The sequence below is a fragment of the Marmota marmota genome, unplaced genomic scaffold (assembly GCF_001458135.2).
Source record: "Marmota marmota marmota unplaced genomic scaffold, marMar, whole genome shotgun sequence".
Classification (NCBI taxonomy): domain Eukaryota; kingdom Metazoa; phylum Chordata; class Mammalia; order Rodentia; family Sciuridae; genus Marmota; species Marmota marmota.
The window spans coordinates 6,358,038-6,376,653 of NW_025999863.1; the positions used below are offsets into that span (position 1 = coordinate 6,358,038).

Consider the following 18,616-nt stretch of genomic DNA (forward strand, 5'->3'; position numbering starts at 1 on the left):
AAAGAAAAATGAAAAGACTTTCACAAGGTTAAAGAGGAAACAAGTAGGCAAAGCACGCTTGAAACCCAGAGCTCTGACCTGGCCCATTTTCTCACCCAATATATTAGTGGTTATCTTCTCCTATCAGATATAGCATTTCCTTTCTCTCTCTCTCTCTTCTCTCTCTCTCTCTCTCTCTCTCTGGTGCTGGGGATTTGAATGCAGAGTCCTGTGCATGCGACTACCAATTGTGCTATATTCTCAGTTCCTTCCTTTCTCCTTTGAAGTTACAGGTGGCCAAGTGTTTTGTTCTGTTCAATGAAATATTAGTGGAAAGGAGCTGGCACTTCTAGGCTAAACTATTTAAGAGCTCATTCATTGTTCTTAATATTCTTCCATTTAGCTGGCGTTTGAGGAAGTATGTGCTGATATGGACATTATCATAAGATCAAAATTATCTGGACTCCCCAGTCCATTTTCCGTGATTGGTGGATAATTTTCCTGAGAAAGACATGATTTGATTTCATTAAGTCTGTGACATTTTACACTGTTTTCTGCAACAACATAATTTATCTTACCTTGGCTGTTACGCATCCCATGTCTTGAAATCCTAAGCTGAAACTCCTCTACTCCAGTGATTTTTTACTTACACTAATGTTGATTCTGAGATCTCCTCTTTCCTTCATGTATGATCCTTCTTGAGAACTGTAATTGAGTTTCCTGTTAATACATACACCCAGGCATGCATAGACAAGAACCTATTCTTTATTCTGCTTGTGTTGCTATAAAAAAATACCTGAGATGAGTTTGTAAAGAATGCAAATTCATTCGTCTCGCTTTATTGTGAATGTAATTCAACAAAATGTACAGTCTTCATAATACTCTAAAGCTACTGTTTTTTTTTTCTTTTTAATGACTACTTGAACAGTTTCCTTTTTTTCTTTCTCTTTTTTTTTCTGTGCTAAGAAGGCACTAGATAATATGAATTTCCTCACTCTTGTACTCAGCAATTATGCATTGTGTTTAACAAAGGTTACACACATTTGGATAACAGGATTTAACAAAGGTGACACACATTTGGATAACACATCCGGTTATTCAGATTCATCTATATTCATTGAAAAAGCAAACTCCAAGTCAGAGGGATAGCAGGCCTCAGTGATGGAGATCCGCAGGTCGGCGGCTGCTGGCTCGGCCTCGGCCACGTGGTGGCGCTCTTGCCTAGGAGAAGGAGCGGAGCCGCCCTCCACCCAGGGAGGGCTCACTGGCTGCAGCTGTGGGCGCCCCTTCCTGGAGTCCTGAGTCAATGAGCTGAAGGTGAAGTTGGCACAGTTTTCCTGCTTGACCTTGGCTAACTTTGGACAATACCCCGCAACCTGAAAGGACAGCGGTCCCATCCTCTGCTCCCCAGACCACACTCTGCCCTGTCTGTGGCCTGCTTCTAAGGTATGTTGGAATTAAGGGGTGGGGGAGTTCTGGAAACCCCGAGAGAAGGTATAAACACCTGGAGTCTATTTAGCTCTGCAAGAGTTTTTCTCCCACGTGCAGAAGACGCACAGCAATCAGGCCTGCAAAGCAAGGGTCTGCTCAGCCTTTATCCCTGACTCAGGCCACCTGGCTGCTTCCTGTGGGTCAGGACTGACCACACAATCTTTGGCGCGGTTACTACTGAGGAAACATTAACTTTAGAAAGGCATCTGGGTTGCAAGAAAATGGCAGCCCAGGAAGGTGAAATTATGGCACTTGCTAGTAAGTGAATGGAGTTGGAGAATATCATGCTAAGTGAACTAAGCCAGTCCCACCAAACCAAAGGTGGAATGTTTTCTCTAATATCTGCATGCTAATTCACAATAAGGGGCGGGGGGGACGCTAGAGAAGAATAGCCAGATTAGGTAGAGGAACTGAGGGGAGAGGAAGGGAGAAGATGTGGGATAGGAAAGACAGTGGAATGAAACAGACATTATTACTGTAGGTATATATGTGGCTGCATGCCCAGTGTGATTCTGCAACATGTACACTCAGAAAAATGAGAAATGATATCCCATCTATGTGTGATGTATCAAAGTGCATAGATGCATTTTACTGTCATGTATAACTAATCAAAACAAAAAATTTTAAAAATGAAGCCTCTATGGTTTGACAGAAAAGACTTGTTTTGCCCTCAGCTAGAAGGGGGACTTGGCCTCCATTTAGGTGGCCAACGGTGGATGTACACATAGAGGGGAGCACTGTGTCCCTGGAGTGCTCCTGGTAGATTTCCCCAGGATGCACTCTCGTGGAACTGCCCTGAATCTCCTGCTGGACCCTGGCTGTCCAGGCATAGCAGGGCTGGTTCTGTGGGTCTTTGAGCAGCTCCATGTGGCTGGACATCAGATCTGCATGCTCCTGCAGCGCCTGCCTGTTCAGGTTCTGGCTGTCCTACGTGGCCACTGTGGACAGGAGGCTAATGGGTCTGTCCTCCCCCAGACACCTGCCTGCCACTGCCCTCATCAGAAAGGGAGAAGTACACAGTATGGCCAGAGGGGACTCAGGGCACCCAGCCTTACTCAGCACCCACAGCTTCTCCTTGAGCTTCTCCGTAGAAGAGCTGAAGGTGCTGCTGATGGTGGAAAAGCCTTCCCCTTCAGGAAATTGGTCCTGGCCCCAGCAAGTGACATGGAGCAAGGTGGCCAGGAAGTCTCTTGAAGGTGACAAAAGTTCTCAGCACTTGGTCAGCCTCCCCATAGGGACCTGGTGTGCACTGTGCTGTGTTTGGAGCAACTGGAGGCTGCTGCTGCCTGGAGCTTGCTTCTGGCTCTGGGTTAACTGGGGCGGGAGGGGTGGGGGGTGGCCACCTCATGGGATGAGACCTGGCTGGGCAGATGGGGCAGGGATGCTTCAGAAGCATCCTGCAGGGCAAAGGGATACTGATCTGTTTGTTAGAATTGAGTTGTGCTCACAGGCGTCTGCATGGCCACCTGCTGGTCGGTGCCCTGGGTACCGGGGGGGGGGGGGCCTTCTTTTGGATGAAGCCAGAGGTACCCTAATAGTCTTTGGGGCGAGTGGTCTAGAGATCTCAGAGGGGGATATGGACATGCCATGTGCATATAGCTCCTTGCTTATGGCAGACCCTGCATAGGAGGAAGAGTGAAGAGGAGGCTTGGATTGGCCCATCTTTGTCAAGGACAGGGCTTATCCATCTACCCGTTCCAGTGATCTCTGAATTTGCCATCAATGTAATATTAGTCTGGAATTTCCTGTTTTGATGTTCTTGATGGTGGGTAATTGCCTCATTCATGGACCATCTGTGCCTAGGAACTTGAATGGGAGAAGAGGGGACTATCTCAGGCCTTTGCAAATGGGCAGAGGGTTTGGGTTCTGTTATTTTTTAGATATTTGGTGTCACCTAAAAGCTCATATGTGAGACAAAGCAAGAAATTTTAGAGAGGAAATGATTGTTAGGAGAACCCTAACCTAAGCCGTGAATTAATCCCAATAGGGATTAACTGAGCGGTAACTGAGGCAGGTAGGGGGTGACTGGAGGAGTGGGTCAGTGGGGGCAGGCTTTAGGGGTGTATATTTTGTCCCTGGAGAGTGAAGGCTCCCTCTCTGCTTCCTGAGGTGATGTCCTGGGTCTCACGCGCTTCTGCCACAATGTCGTGCCTCACTCAGGCCCTGAGGAGTCAGGCAGCCTTCTATGGACTGAGGCCTCTGAAATCATGAGCCCTGAAAATAAACTTTTCCGCTCTAAGTGTCCTTGTCAAATCTTTTGGCCACAGAAGGGAAAAAAAGAAAGAAAAGAAAAATGCTGATTAAAACAGGGTTCAAAGTCACTGTCCTTGTCTGTAACAGGAGGCCCACAGACCCTGAGGAGCAGGGTGTTTCCATCTTCCTACTCTTCCACAGCCTCGACAGTTCAGAGGCTCACTCACTGCAGTAACAAGAGTCACAAGAGTCTCTGGTCCCGTTACTGTCCAGCTTTGCTTTCACTGGTCTCCCAGGGTACCTTTCAACTGGGCCAGTCTGTGTCTCAGAAGGCAGCCAGATAGTACTGGGACCATCAGAGTTAAAACGTCTGATATCCTAGAAACAGCCCCACTCTTGGGACCCAGCTCTGCAGTCAGCAGTGAGTGGCCAGTGGTAAGTGAGGCCAGCGCTGCAGCCCCACACTGCAGTCAAGTTCCTGGGGGACCCTTCAGAAAGCAAGTATTTCGGGTTTGCAATGAGGCTGCAAATGGTCCCATGGCTGTGGGCCCAGCTGACAAATTTGTGCAGATTCTCAGGTGAGAATGAAGACAATCTCCTTGTTACAGGATCAGTGATGTCTTTCCTGCAGGTGTCTGTGTGTCTGTCCATAGGAACACAGGCAGTGTTGAAGGATGGGGCCTGCAGGAGCCCAGGATGGACTAGGCAGGACAGAGGGAGGGCAGAAGAGCAGCAGAGAGCCTGCACCAATGGGTGCAGATAATGGTGCAGGCCTGGGCAGGGGCGCCAGCCTCTCCTGTCCACCTGCTCATTCCTGATTATATGGATCTCATCCTTAATTCTATTTCTGTGATGAATTACATTAATTCATTAGCGTATGTCAAATCAACCATGCATCCCTGGGATGAAACCCACTTGATCACCATGTATTATCTTCTTAATGTGTTTTTAAATGTGATTTGTTAATATTTTATCAATCTGCATCAAAATACCAATGGCATTCTTCATTGAACTAGGAAAACAAACATTCTTCAATTCATTTGGAAGAATAAGAGACTCAGAACAGCCAAAGTAATCCTGAGCAAGAAGAGCAAAGCAGGAGACAGCACAAGACCTGACCTCAGGTTAGGCTACATAGCTATAGTAACAAAACAGCATGTTATCATCAAAACAGACACGAAGACCAATGGAATAGAAGGCACTGAGATGAGCCCACATACTTAGAGCCATCTGATACTTATAAAGGTGCCAAAAATATAAATTGGAAAAGAAGCCTTTTAAATAAATGGTGCCGGGAAAACTGAACATTCATATGTAGAGGAATGAAACTAGCTCCCTTTTTTGCACAAAATCAATTAAAAGTGGATCAAAGACCTAGGAATCACACCACAAGCTTTGTGACTGATAGAATAAAATATAGGGTCAACACTCCGTTGGTGCAGGTACCAGCTTCCTTTATGAGACCTTAAACTCAAGAAATAAAACCAAGAATCAACAAGTGAGATGCCATTAAATTAAAAAGCTTCTGCCCAGCAAACAATCAAGAATGTGGAGAGCCTACAGAATGGGAGAAAATATTTGCCATTTACTCCTCTGACAGGGGATTGAAAAAAATGAGTCAAAGAACTAAACATATTTGTGTGTATGTGTGTGTGTGGTGCTGGCAGTTGAACTCATGGTCTTGACATGCAATGCAAGCATTCTACCAACTGAGCTAAATCCCCAGCCCCTAAACAGCTATTTCTCAAAAGAAGAAACACATGGCCAACAAATATATGAAGAAATGTTCAATGTCTCTAGCCATCAGGAAAATGAAAATCAAAACTACCCTAAGATTTCATCTCACAGCACTCAGGGTGGCAGTGATAAAGAATACAAATAATAATAAATGTTGGTGAGGATGTGGAGGAAAAGGTACACTCATACATTTTTGGAGGGACTGCAAATTAGTGCAGATCTTCCTTTCCATGATTTATTTATTTTTGGTTGGTGTTTTTTACGTATACATAAAGGTGGAATTCCATGTGGTATATTTATATATGCATACAACCTGACTTAAAAGCAGTATGGAGATTCCTCAGAAACTAGGAATGGAACCACCATATGACCCAGATATCCCACCCCTTGGTATTTATTCTAAAGAATTAAAGTCATCTTTCTACAGTGATACCTGCATACCCATGTTTATAGCAGCACAATCACAGCCAGCCCAGATATGCATCAATAGACGAATGGATTAAGAAAATGTGGTATATGTATACAATGGAGTTTTACTCAGCTAGAAAAATGAAATTATGTCCGCTGGTGAATGGATGGAGTGAAGGACGTCATGCTAAGTGAAATGAGCCAGATTCAGAAAACCAAGGGTGATTTCCTTTCATATGCAGAAAGTAGTAAAAAATAAAAGGAAAAGGGGGGTGGAGGATTGGATATCAAAAAGATAAAGGGAAGATCAGTGGCATAGAAGGAGATACAGAAAGAGGGAAGGACAGGAAAGGAGAGGAAATGTGGAATAAATGTAGCAAAATCAGGCTGTATTCATATATAAATAGGAATTCCACCTTTATGAATATGTAAAAACCACCAATCAAAAATAAATAAATCATGGAAAGGAAGATCTATAAGAGTAGAGAAAGGGGAAAGGAAGGGAGTGAAAGTGGGGTAGGGACAGGGACAGAAATGGAGTAAGTCAAATTTCTTGCATCTATGATTTTGTCAAAATAAACCCATATTATGTATAACTATAAGGCTCTAAATAAAAGTACCTCCAAGGACTGGGTATGTAGCTTAGTGGCAGAGTGCTCTGTGTATCATACCCACCACTGGAAAAAAAAAACTCCAACACACTGCAGGTGATTTCCTTCACTTTACTTTTTAATTATTATTTTTTTAGTTGCTGATGGACCCATACCTTTATTTTATTTATTTATTTTTATGTGGTGCTGAGGATCAAAACCACCCAGTGCCTCACACATGCTGGGCAAATGCTCTGCCACTGAGCCACAACCCCAGCCCAATTTCATTCACTTTAAAGAAGCAAAGTCACTTTCTTCTCTATGGTCTTTAAAAAAAAATAATAATGCATTGTATCACTCCTGATTCCTGAACCACATGATAATCTATTTTTTGTTAATTAATTAATTAATTTTAATTAGGTATATGTGACGGCAGAATGCATTTTGATTCATTGTACACAATCGAAGCACAACTTTTCATTTCTCTGGTTATACATGATGCAGGGTCTCCTCGTAAGTGCAGTCATACATGTATCTAGGTTAATGATGTCCATCTCATTCCACCATCTTTCCTGCCCTCATATCCCCTCCCACCTCCGTCTCCTTTGCTCCATCAAAGTTCCTCCATTTTTCCCATGCCCACCTCACCCCCATTATGGATCAACATCCACTTATCAGAGAGAACATTCAGCTTTTGGTCTTTTGGGATTGGCCTACTTTGCTATTGATATTCTCCAACTTCATTAATTTACCTGAAAATGCTATAATTTTATTCTCTTTTTAATGCTGAGTAATATTCCATTGTGTATACCACAGTTTGTTTATACATTCATCTATTGAACTGCATCTAGGTTGGTCCCACAGTTTAGCTATTGTGAATTGAGCTGCTATAAACATTGATGTGGCTTTGTTACCAGAGTATGCTGATTTTAAGTCCTTTGGATATAGACCAAAGAGTGGGATAGCTGGGTCAAATTGTGGTTCCATTCCAAGTTTTCTAAGGAATCTCCATACTGCTTTCTAGATTGGTTGCACCAATTTGCAGTCCTATCAGCAGTGTATGAGTGTGCCTTTTTCCCCATATCCTTGCCAACACTTATTGTTGTTTGTATGCATAATAGCTGCCATTCTGACTGGAGTGAGATGAAATCTTAGAGTAGTTTTGATTTGCATTTCTCTAATTACTAGAGACATTGAACATTTTTTTCATATATTTGTGGACCCAATATATATTATCTTTTGAGAAGTATCTATGCAGTTCCTTAGTCCATTTATTGATAGTGTTATTATTTTTTTTTGGTGTTAAGTTTTTTGAGTTCTTAATGTATGATTGCTTTTTCTATAGGGAATGTTGATGGGATTTTAATTAGAATTGCATTGAATCTGTATAGTGCTTTGGGAAATATGGCCATTTTGACAATATTAATTTTGCCTATCTAAGAGCATGGGAGATCTTTCCATCTCCAAAGGTCTTCTTCAATTTCTTTCTTTAGTTTACTGTAGTTTTCATTGTAGAGATATTTTGCCTCTTTTGTTAAATTGATTCCCAAGTATCTTATTTTATTTTTTTGAGGCTATTATGAATAGGGTAGTTTTCCTAATTTTCGTTTCAGAGGATTCATCACTGATGTATGGAAATGCATTTGATTTATGGGTATTGATTTTATATCCTGCTACTTTGCTGAATTTATTAATTAATTCTAGAAGTTTTCTGGTGGAGGTTTTTGTATCCTCTAAGTATAGAATCATGTCATCAGCAAATAATGATAGTTTGAGTTCTTCTTTTCCTATTAGTATCCCTTTAATTTCTTTTTTTCTGTCTAATTGCTTCAGCTAGAGTTTCAAGGACTATGTTGAATAGAGGTGGTGAAAGAGGACATTTCTGCTTGTTGCAGTTTTTAGAGGGAATGCTTCAAATTTTTCTCCACTTAGAATGATGCTGGCCTTGGGTTTAGTGTAGATAGCTTTTACAATGTTAAGTTTTTCTAGTGTTTTGAACATGAAAGGATGCTATATTTTGTCAAATGCTTTCTCTGCATTAATTTGTATAATCACTAGATTCTTTAAGTCTATTGATGTGAAGAATTATATTTATACTTATATTTAAATTATATTTATTTTTAAATTATATTTATTGATTTCCATGTTGAATCGAACTTGCATCCCTGGGATGAACCCCACTTGATCATGGTGCACTTTTTTTTTTAAAGTATGTTTTTGTACACGATTTGCCAGAATTTAATTGAGAATTTTTGCATCAATGTTTATCAGAGATATTGGTCTGAAATTATTTTTCTTTGATGTGTCTCTGCCTGGTTTTGGTATCAGGATGATACTAGCTTTGTAGAATAAGTTTGGAAGGGTTCCTTTCTTTTCTACTTCATGGAATAATCTGAGGAGTGTTGGTGTTAATTCTTCTTTGTAGGTCTTGTAGAACTCAGCTGTGAATTCGGCTGGTCCAGGGCTTTTCTTGGTTGGTAGGCTTTTGATGGTATTTTCTTTTTCCTTGCTTGAAATTGATCTGTATGTCCTCTTGACTCAGTTTGGGTTGATCATAGGCCTCTAGAAATTTGTTGGTGTCTTTAAGGTTTTCTATTTTACTGGAGTATAAATTTTCTTTTTCTTTTTTAAAAGATGGGCATAATATCTTTATTTTTAAAATTTATTTATTTTTTTAAATTTTCATGTTGTGCTAGGGATCGAACTCAGTGCCTCATACTTGCAAGGCAAGCACTCGACCACTGAGCCACAATCCCAGCCCCCTGGAGTATACATTTTCAAAATAGTTTCTAATTGTCTTCCATATTTAAATAGTATCAGTTGTAATATTAACTTTTCATCACAAATTTTGGTAATATGACTTTTTTTCTCTCCTTGTTTTCATTAGGGTGGCTAAGCTTGTCAATTTTATTTATTTTTTCAAAGAACCAACTTTTTGTTTTGTCAATTTTTTTGAATTGTTTTTTTTTATTTTAATTTCATTGATTTCTGCTCTGATTTTAATTATTTCATGTCTTCTACTACTTTTGGTGTTGGTTAGTTCTTTTTCTAGAGCTTTAAGATGTAATGTCAGGTCATTTGTTTCTTGACTTTTTATTCTTTTAATAAATGAGCTTAATGCAATGAACCTTCCTCTTAGCAGTGCCTTCATAGTGTCTCAGAGATATTGATAAGTTGCATCGGAGTTCTCATTTACCTCAAAGAATTTTTTTTTTAATCTCCTCCATGATGTCATCTGTTATCCATGCATCATTCAATAGAGAAAAGTTTAGTCTCCAGGTGTTGGGGAAGCTTCTCTTTTTACTTTTATCATTGATTTCTAATGTCATTCAATTATGGTCTGATAGAATACAGGGTCATATTTCTATTTTTTTGTATTTGCTAAGACTTGCTGTGTGGCATAATATATGGTCTATTTTGGAGAAGGATCCATGTGCTTCTGAGAAGAAAGTAAATTTGCTCTTTGATGGATGGAATATTACTATATATGTCTGTTAAATCTGAATTATTGATTGCATTTTTGAGTTTTATAGTTTCTTTGGAAAATCTATCCAGTGGTGTGAGAGGTGTATTAAAATCACCCAGTTATGGCCTATTTGGTTCTTGTATTTGAGAAGGGTTTGTTTTGACCCCGTTATTTGGGACATAGACATTTATGATTGTTATGCCTTGTTGAGGTATGAATCCCTTAAGCAGTATGAAATGTCCTTCTTTATCCCTTTTCACTAGCTTCGGTTTGAAGTCCACTTTATCTGATGTGAGGATGGAAACCCCTGCTTGTTTATGTGGTCCATGTGAGTGGTACGTTTTTTCCCACCCTTTCACCTTCAGTCTGTGGATGTCTTTTCCTGTGAGACGAGTCTTTTGAAAGCAACATATTGTTGGGTCTCTCTTTCTCTCTCTCTCTCTCTATCTGTGTCTTTTAATTGATGAATTTAGGCTCTTCATCTTCAGAGTTCTTATTGAAATATGATTTGTAATTCCAGACATTTTAGTTTATTTTGGCTTTTAACTTGACTTGGTTTCTTCTTTAATTGGCCTTTCCTTTAGTGTAGTTCCTCCCTTTGCTGATTTTCATTGTTGTTTTTCATTTCCTCCTTCTGGAATACTTTGCTGAGGATGTTTTGTAGTGCAGGCTTTCTCACTGTAAATTCTTTTAACTTTTGTTTGTCATGAAAGGTTTTTATTTCATCATCAAATCTGAAGCTTAATTTTGCTGGATAAAAGATTCTTGGTTTGTATCCATTTTCTTTCAGAGCTTGGTATATGTTGTTCCAGGATCTCCTGGCTTTGAGGGTCTGGGTTGAAAAATCTGCTGAAATGTGAATTGGTCTCCCTTGTATGTGATCTGATTCCTCTTTCTTGAAGCCTTTAAGACTCTATCCTTATTCTGTATGTTAGGCATTTTCATCATAATGTGCGTTGGTGTAGATCTGCTGTAATTTTGTACATTTGGTGTCTGGTAGGCCTCTTGTATTTGATTTTCCAACTCATTATTCATGTTTGGGAAATTTTCTGATATTATTTCATTGAAGAGATTGTGCATTCCTTTGGTTTGAATCTTTGTGCTTTCCTCTAAATAATCCTTAGATTTGGTCTTTTGATGCTATCCCATAATTCTTGGATATTCTTACCATCTTTATTGTGTAATCAACTTTATTTTCAAGATTGTATACTTTGTCTTCATTATCTGACATTCTGTCTTCCAAGTGACCTAGCCTGTTGGTGAGTTTTTTATTTGGTTTATTGTTTCTTTCAAGGTTTCCTGATTTTTTTCTCAGAATCTCTCTTTCTTGAAGTAATCTTTTGCTAAGTGTATTTGTTCCCTTATCTCTTTGTAGGTGTGATCGATGATTGCCTGTATTTGCTTTCTTATCTCTTTGTTAGAGTGATCAATTTTTGCCTGTATTTGCTCCTTTATGTCATTCTTTAATTCACAGAGCATTTTACTTATATATGTTCTGAACTCCTTCTCTGACAGTTCATCTACTGCGCTGTCAGTGGATTCTGTTATTGTAGTACCTTGGTTTGTTTGGGGCACTTTCCTCCCTTGTTTTTTCATGCTGTCTATGTGTCTTCCTTTCTTGCAGTAAGGATCTGAGGTATTACAGTTTCTACCTTATAATCTTATAGTGTCCATGCAGATTATCTGTGTCTCACCTTGGTGTTGGGCTTGCAGATCCTGCCAGTGTCCCATGATGGATGCTACTGCAACTAAAGGTGGTGGTGGCAATAGCGGAGGTAACTCAAGGTAGGCAGTGGGGGGGTGGCCCAAGATGGCTGCAACCACTTTCAGAGATGGGGCTGAAAGGACTTATAATAGAAACATCTGCCTGTTTCAAGATGCAGCTGCTTCTAGGCCCTGTCTGTTGTTGCAAGGTGGAGGCTGCTGCATGGGGAGGTATATGGCAATGGCTGCAGTGTCCCAAGGTGGAGTAGGCCTGGGCTCCCAGGTGGTCCTGGGGGTGGTGCTGGGCCTGACCTGGACCTGGGTTCCTGCTGGTCGGCGGAGACAGTCCTGGGCCTAACCTGGGCCTGGGCTCCTTCACTGGTGGCAGGGGCTGATAATCTATTTTTGATGTCTTCAAAATTCGTTTGATAACTTTCTTAAACACTGTTAATGGTATATAACTCACTTATTGTGAACTTTACCTGCTAAAAGTGTTTTTTTTTTTTTTTTGTATATTCTAGACATGTGGAGACATCCCAATGGTTGAATGCTGGACATTTATCTCACTTCAAAGAAACTCTGTCTTATGTGTTGTCCTTATCCCTTAAAAAGCATAAAATATATAAAACAAAATTAATAAAAAATTTAAAATAAAGTACATGAGAAAGCTTAATGGAAAAATTTTAAAGTTATATTGGTGGTGTGTATATACTTAATGTGCATATACGATGTATGACAATTTTTTTTAAAGTATTGCAATTGTAGGAATAAAGTCACGTTTGACTCAGAATTCTATTTATACTTTTCTCACTAACTTGGACACTATTAATTAGCATGAATTTAACACTATGAATGCTCAGGGCTTCATAAAAACTTCAAGGATTCTCTGGAGGAGACCCCTCACAGAGGAATGATTCTTGGGTTTACTTCCTGATAGAAATTAAACATTCCTAAGGGGACACCTTGTGATTTTTAAATCAAACCAAAGAAAAAAAGAATTTTCCTGGCAAGGGATCAATCCCTCTTGCCCTCTTTCTGCCAACAAACACACACACAATATTGACTGAAAATTTTCTAATTGCTATCTACTCTGTACCCAGGGGAGCTGAATTACTTGCAGACTGCAAAGACACAAGAATAATAGACTTAATGAGGAGCGCTGAGAATCCAACCCTTGAGATGGTAGAAATTTTAAGCATGCCCTTCTCTCCTCTCATGTACTCCTCTGCTCCAAGCTTCTGTGAAAACCCAAGTGGGCTCCCTAGGACTGATTGTGCTGAAGGGATGTCTCCGGTGGTAGCCCTTGGAGAGAGTCAGCATGACCAATGTGGGTGGTGCAGCAAGAAGGGAAAAGAGAAGATGGGCACTGGGCTGTACTCCAGGACAGTGACCCTGGGACAGCCCAGGGCAGTCAGTCTATGAAGGTGAAGGTCCTGCACGTGCAAGGTACTTTATTTTCCACTGAATCATCTTTTCAGGCTCTCATTCTGCTTCCTTTCCTTGCTCTGTGGAATTCTGAACCTTAATGCAAGAGTCTGAAATGGCCATTCCTTGAAGGCAGTGCTTTCTGGAGAGTCTCCCTATCTCCTCCACTCCCTCCCTGGATGACAGGTCCCTACTAGATTTCCTCTTTCAATTCATTTATTTGTTAACTGCTCACTGAAGATCCCTCCTGCTGAGGTATTGTTCTGATGTGACTGGATTTTTTTTATAATCTGCCTATGCTGCTGTCAGACTGACTTAATGACGTCACTGAATAGCTGCAGATTGTGGTGATTGTCATTGTCACTATCTGTGCACTTCAGTAGCCACAACTACAGTCGTGATTATTTGTGATGTGTGGTACTCAGGCCAATTCTGATCTCATCTCAAGAAAATATTGAATGTTCAAAGTTGGAGTACATTCTCTAAGGATGTTTATGAGGTGAACACAAATATCACAGTATTTTATTGTAGCTTTCCTATATTCTGTGGTTTTTAAACAATCACTGTTTATTGAGTTAAAAAATTTTCCTTGGTTTCTACATGTCTAAGGATTCTTTATCTTGCCGTTAAAAGAGCATCATAAGCTGCTGAATCTTTTCAAAGATGAAAGTGTGGGCCTCACACACTCTGTCCCTGCTGACCCTCATCCCCTGCTCTCCGTCACACCAGCCTCTCCTAACCCCTCCCAATGTCAGCTTTCCATTGATAGGGACAGCCACACCTTCTCTTCTCTCAGCCTAGATGTCTCTTCCTTCCTTCCTCTAATTACCATCACTCCTCCTTCAGCCCAGCATCCCTTTTTCAAAGAAGACTCTTCTTCCCACCTTCACAGATTAAATTAATATAAAATAACTTTTTTTCTGTACTGAATTAATTTACATTACCAGGCATTCATAATACTTATTCTTTTTTAACATTTATTTTTAAGTATGCTGATTTTAATAAAATACATCTCCACTCTAGAGCACAGACACTGGAGCACAATCTCACATATTCTTGTGTGTGTGTTTCTGGTACTGGGGATTGAATCCGGGGCACTTTTCCACTAAGCTACCTCCCCAGCCCCTTTTATTTTTTTATGTCCAGATATGGTCTTGCTGAGTTTCCCAGGCTTTGCCTGCCATTTGGAATATTCTTGTCTCTAAATCCTGAATAGCTGGCTGCCATGTGGGGGCACTCCGATCCAGGAAGTGAGGTTTATGGCTCTGGCAGTTGAAAGAAGATCTGAGGTACAGTTGGGATAGTAGACAGGCCTTATTCAGAGGTGGCAGCAGCCATTCCCCCCCAGGCCATGTCCCTAGATCTTTTTCTATATTCAGGCCAGACAAAGAAGGCACAGTGCCAACAGGTTACATTAGTGCACACATGCTCACAAGAAAATGTTTATGACCTTGAGTATGTAAGCTGAGTCAGGGTGTTTATGACCTTGGGTACATACTAAATACACATCCCTCCAAAAGCCTTGGAGAGGGAGCCTAACTATAGCCACAGTGGGCCTGCCCAACCCTGAGTTACAAGAGTGCACTTCTACATAGACTTTTTGAAGTTAATGGTGGCGTCTTCTCTTTCCTTCTCTTGTGTATATAGTCCACACACTGATTCCTCCTTTGGAAACCTTCACCCGGCAGCAATTCTCTGAAAGGAGCCATAGGGAACTTCCTTAATTTGAAGACCTGTATGCCGTTAAAAGAAACAACTCAGATGTTATATTCATGATGATTGTAATTTAATCCTTCATGGCTGCCCCAGTGAAGAGGGGTATTGACAAACAGTGGTCAGGCAAGACAGATGTATTGCGACGTTTAAGAACAAAAGCTCATACTTACAAAATGTTCATTGCTATGTCATGGGAACCGCAGGAGAAAAATTACATGCATTATCTCTTTTAATTTCACTCTCCAATCATACCATGTAGTGAATGTTCCTGATTCTTACCGTAGAGGTGAAGGATATCCATCTAAGAGAGTCTAAATATTTTTTCTCAAGACCACACAAATGCTAAAGTCAAGGGTCAATTTTTTTTCTGATATCTGAAATCTAGAAATAAATAAGGAATAAAAAAAGGGGGAATCTCATGAAAATTGAAGGGAGAATAGTAAAGTAGAGGAAGGGGATCAAGGGAGAGGAAGGAGGATGAGAAAAGGGAGGAAGAGAGGAATGAAATTGACCCAATTATGCCATCTGCCTGTGTGACTGCATCACGATAAGTCCCACGTTTATGTGTGATTATAATGCAGATGTTTGGGAAGGTAAAGGCATATGAGGATCAGTAAAGTAGATGGGAAAAGTTGGGAGGAGGGAAAAAAGGAGAGAAAGAGGAAGTCCTGGGGAAAGAAACAGAACACATTGTATCCTATGCATTTATGAATACGCCAAAGTGAACCCCACTAGTACGTGTAACTATAATGCACTAATGAAAACATTAAAGTAAATAAATAAAAAACCCCCACAGATGGTGTGTTGATAAACCAAATTCATATCAAGGGAAGTCTGACTCAAGATCCCAATTTCTATATGTCCATCTACCATTGGTATCTCAGGAGTGTTATGCATTTGAAATAATTATCATAAAAAGGAGCTTAACAATGAAAATATCATATTAATAATGACAACAATAACTTTTTTAGGTTCTACTGTCCACAAGGCATTTTAGATCTCAAAAACATAGGAATAGCAATAATCATACTTTTTTCTAAGAAAAAGATTATGCCATGGTAATTAACTCTCACAAATCTATAGTGTCAAGTCACAGGATAAAGATTTCCTGGATTAAAAAAAATCTATGTTTAATTACTGTTTTAGAGGTATATAATTGAATAAGTATTAGTATTACCAGGAGCAGATCCTGAAATGTCTTCGAACAGTTTGGAAAAAAAGTTGATGTTCGAGAGTGAGTGATTGATACAAAGATGGAAATTTCTTCTAACCTGAAGAAGTCAAGAAAATTATACACATTTAAGTGGAAATGGTGTGTGACTTGGATGAGTGAGTCATAGTCACTGTTAGGACCCAACATGGATGCCCAAGGGTGACGTAGTAAGGAGAAAACTTTCCCTGAGGTACCAGTTGGCGGTTCAATGAACACTGCATTTCCCTCTTTCTCCAGAAGATACATCAGCTTCATGGAAGCAGAAAACTGTACACAGGTGTCAAAATTCCTGCTCTTGGGCCTCTCAGATGATCCTGAACTGCAGCCCATGTTCTTTGGACTGTTCCTGTCCATGTGCCTGGTCACGGTGCTTGGGAACCTGCTCATCATCCTGGCTGTCAGCTCTGACTCCCACCTCCACACCCCCATGTACTTCTTCCTCTCCAACCTGTCCTTCAATGACATCTGCTTCATCTCTACCACGGTGCCAAAGATGCTGGTGAACATCCAGGCACAGAACAAGGACATCTCCTACATAGAGTGCCTGATACAGGCATATTTTTTAAGTACTTTTGCTGGAATGGATAATTTCCTACTGACCATGATGGCCTATGACCGCTTTGTGGCCATCTGTCATCCACTGAATTACACAGTCGTCATGAATCCCCGGTTCTGTGTCCTCCTGATCCTGCTGTCTTGGTTCATCATTTTCTGGGTCTCTCTGATTGATATTCTACTGGTGAAGAGACTGAACTTCTCCACTAGCACTGAAATCCCACATTTCTTCTGTGGATTGGCTCAGCTCCTTAATGTGGCCACCTCTGATACCCTTATCAACAATATCTTTCTGTACGTGTCAACTGCCCTGTTAGGTATGTTTCCTATGACTGGGATCCTCTTCTCTTACTCTCAAATAGTCTCCTCCTTGATGAAGATGTCCTCCGTCGCTAGCAAGTATAAAGCATTTTCTACCTGTGGGTCTCACCTCTGTGTGGTCTGCTTGTTCTATGGAACAGGGCTTGTGGAATACCTCACTTCTGCTGTGACCCATTCTTCCCTGAGAACCATGATTGCCTCAATGATGTACACTGTGGTCACCCCGATGCTGAACCCCTTTATCTACAGCCTGAGGAATAAGGATGTGAAGGGGGCCCTGGAGAAACTCCTCAGCAGAGCAGCCCCTTGTCCCTGATGGACCACTGACCTCTAGTTCTGAGGAACTAGAGTCTGTACCATAATGAAAATGTGAACTTGAATATCTAGGCTCTTTTTTCATCCCTAAAATACATGCTTAATTTCTTCTATTTGCTGTGACTTCTTTTATGTATATTTTTGTATATATTTCTCCCCAACAACTCCCTTACTAACCTCTTTTCAGTTTTCTTCTTTATACATGGCTCATAAAGTTCCAAGATTGGTGAAATTTCTTATAGGCAATTTCTGAAATTTACACTTTTATGGGAATGGTGAAATTAAATTGACCAAACTATCTTATGTACATATATTAATATATCACAGTGAATTTCAACTTTATGTGTGTGTGTGTGTGTATATATATATATATATATATATATATATATATATATATACCATTGATTAAAAATCTATTAAATATAAATTTATAAAATAAACAAGGAAGACCAGTAAAAGTAGAAGACAGTGAACAGGGAGAGGGAAGATGGAAGGAAAATAGGAAGTATTGGGAACCCCCAACTATATTCTATGCTTATATAATTATGTCCAAATTAATGACAATATTATGTCTAAGTATAATGTAATAATAAGTGAAAATAAAAAAAATTTGAAGACTTTCATATCAAGTGCTGTCATGTTTTTGTTAGAATTTATAGCTTGAATGTTGGTGTTTTTGCTTGAACTTGAATGTTATTCTTGTTTTCTCTGGAAGAAATGGAATGAAAACCATCAGAGTGCTTCCTGTATCTGTCCTGTGTTTGCTGATTTTCATATTTGATTTTACTTATTCTGAAAAGATTTCTTTGATGTATTTTCTCTCATTCACACAATTTCTGAAGGGAAGATACCCCTCAGGGGTGCATGAGAATGAGCCTACGCTGAGTGCAAGCCCTTGCCTTTGCTATCTTAGGTTTTGTAACAACAATGGCTGGATTTTTAGCTTGAAGGCTGGAGTCTGCCTTTGAAAGCAGTGTGCTCCTAGGACTCATGGTGGTATCAAGGGCTTTGGATGACCCCAACATGTTGCTCTGTTCTTTGTGATCCTTGCAGTGTTCCTTTCAAAAATCCTTCTTTCTTCCTTTCTTGTTTTGTTTCCTTCTCCATTCTCTCCTTCCCAACTTCCCTCCTTCCTCCTCTGGTTGTTTGGGTTAATGTTAACTATTTATCTTCTTTCTGTAACTGAGTAATTTTTCTCTTTATGTGAGCATCACTAGTTGCTTTTATATTAATCTTTTGTTGGTCTTTTAATTTCTACCATTTTGATATTGTGAACAGTAGTGCCTAAAAGGATATTTGTGAACATTGATTATTTGAGCACAGTCATATGTTAAAATAATAAGCTTTGGGAGGTGACAGACGGTATATTTGATAGTGGTCCCATAAGATGAGGTCGTCTAGTGACATCCCAGCCATGTGAGTTTATGTAAGTGACTTGTGATTTTGCACAACAGTGAAACTGCCAAAAGATGCATTTCTTATGGTTAAACAGTGCACAGTTAT

At 40.1% G+C, this 18,616-nt stretch overlaps 1 protein-coding gene and 1 pseudogene across 2 annotated transcripts; one reads left to right on the plus strand and one right to left on the minus strand.

The window, feature by feature from the left end:
- The first annotated feature begins 1,281 nt into the window (after window positions 1-1,281).
- LOC107157587 (olfactory receptor 7D4-like) lies at window positions 1,282-17,705 on the plus strand. 2 transcript variants are annotated; one of them, XM_048813654.1, is made up of 2 exons: window positions 1,282-1,425; window positions 16,160-17,705. In XM_048813654.1, the coding sequence occupies exon 2, from the start codon at window positions 16,176-16,178 to the stop codon at window positions 17,112-17,114; it is 939 nt and encodes a 312-aa protein (XP_048669611.1). In that variant the 5' UTR covers window positions 1,282-1,425; window positions 16,160-16,175; the 3' UTR covers window positions 17,115-17,705. The 2 variants fall into 2 exon arrangements, with proteins under 2 accessions (XP_048669611.1, XP_015359420.2); XM_015503934.2 differs by lacking the exon at window positions 1,282-1,425 and having other exon boundaries at window positions 15,210-17,705.
- On the minus strand, window positions 2,416-5,845 carry LOC125619039 (annotated as a pseudogene).
- Window positions 17,706-18,616: the final 911 nt, after the last annotated feature.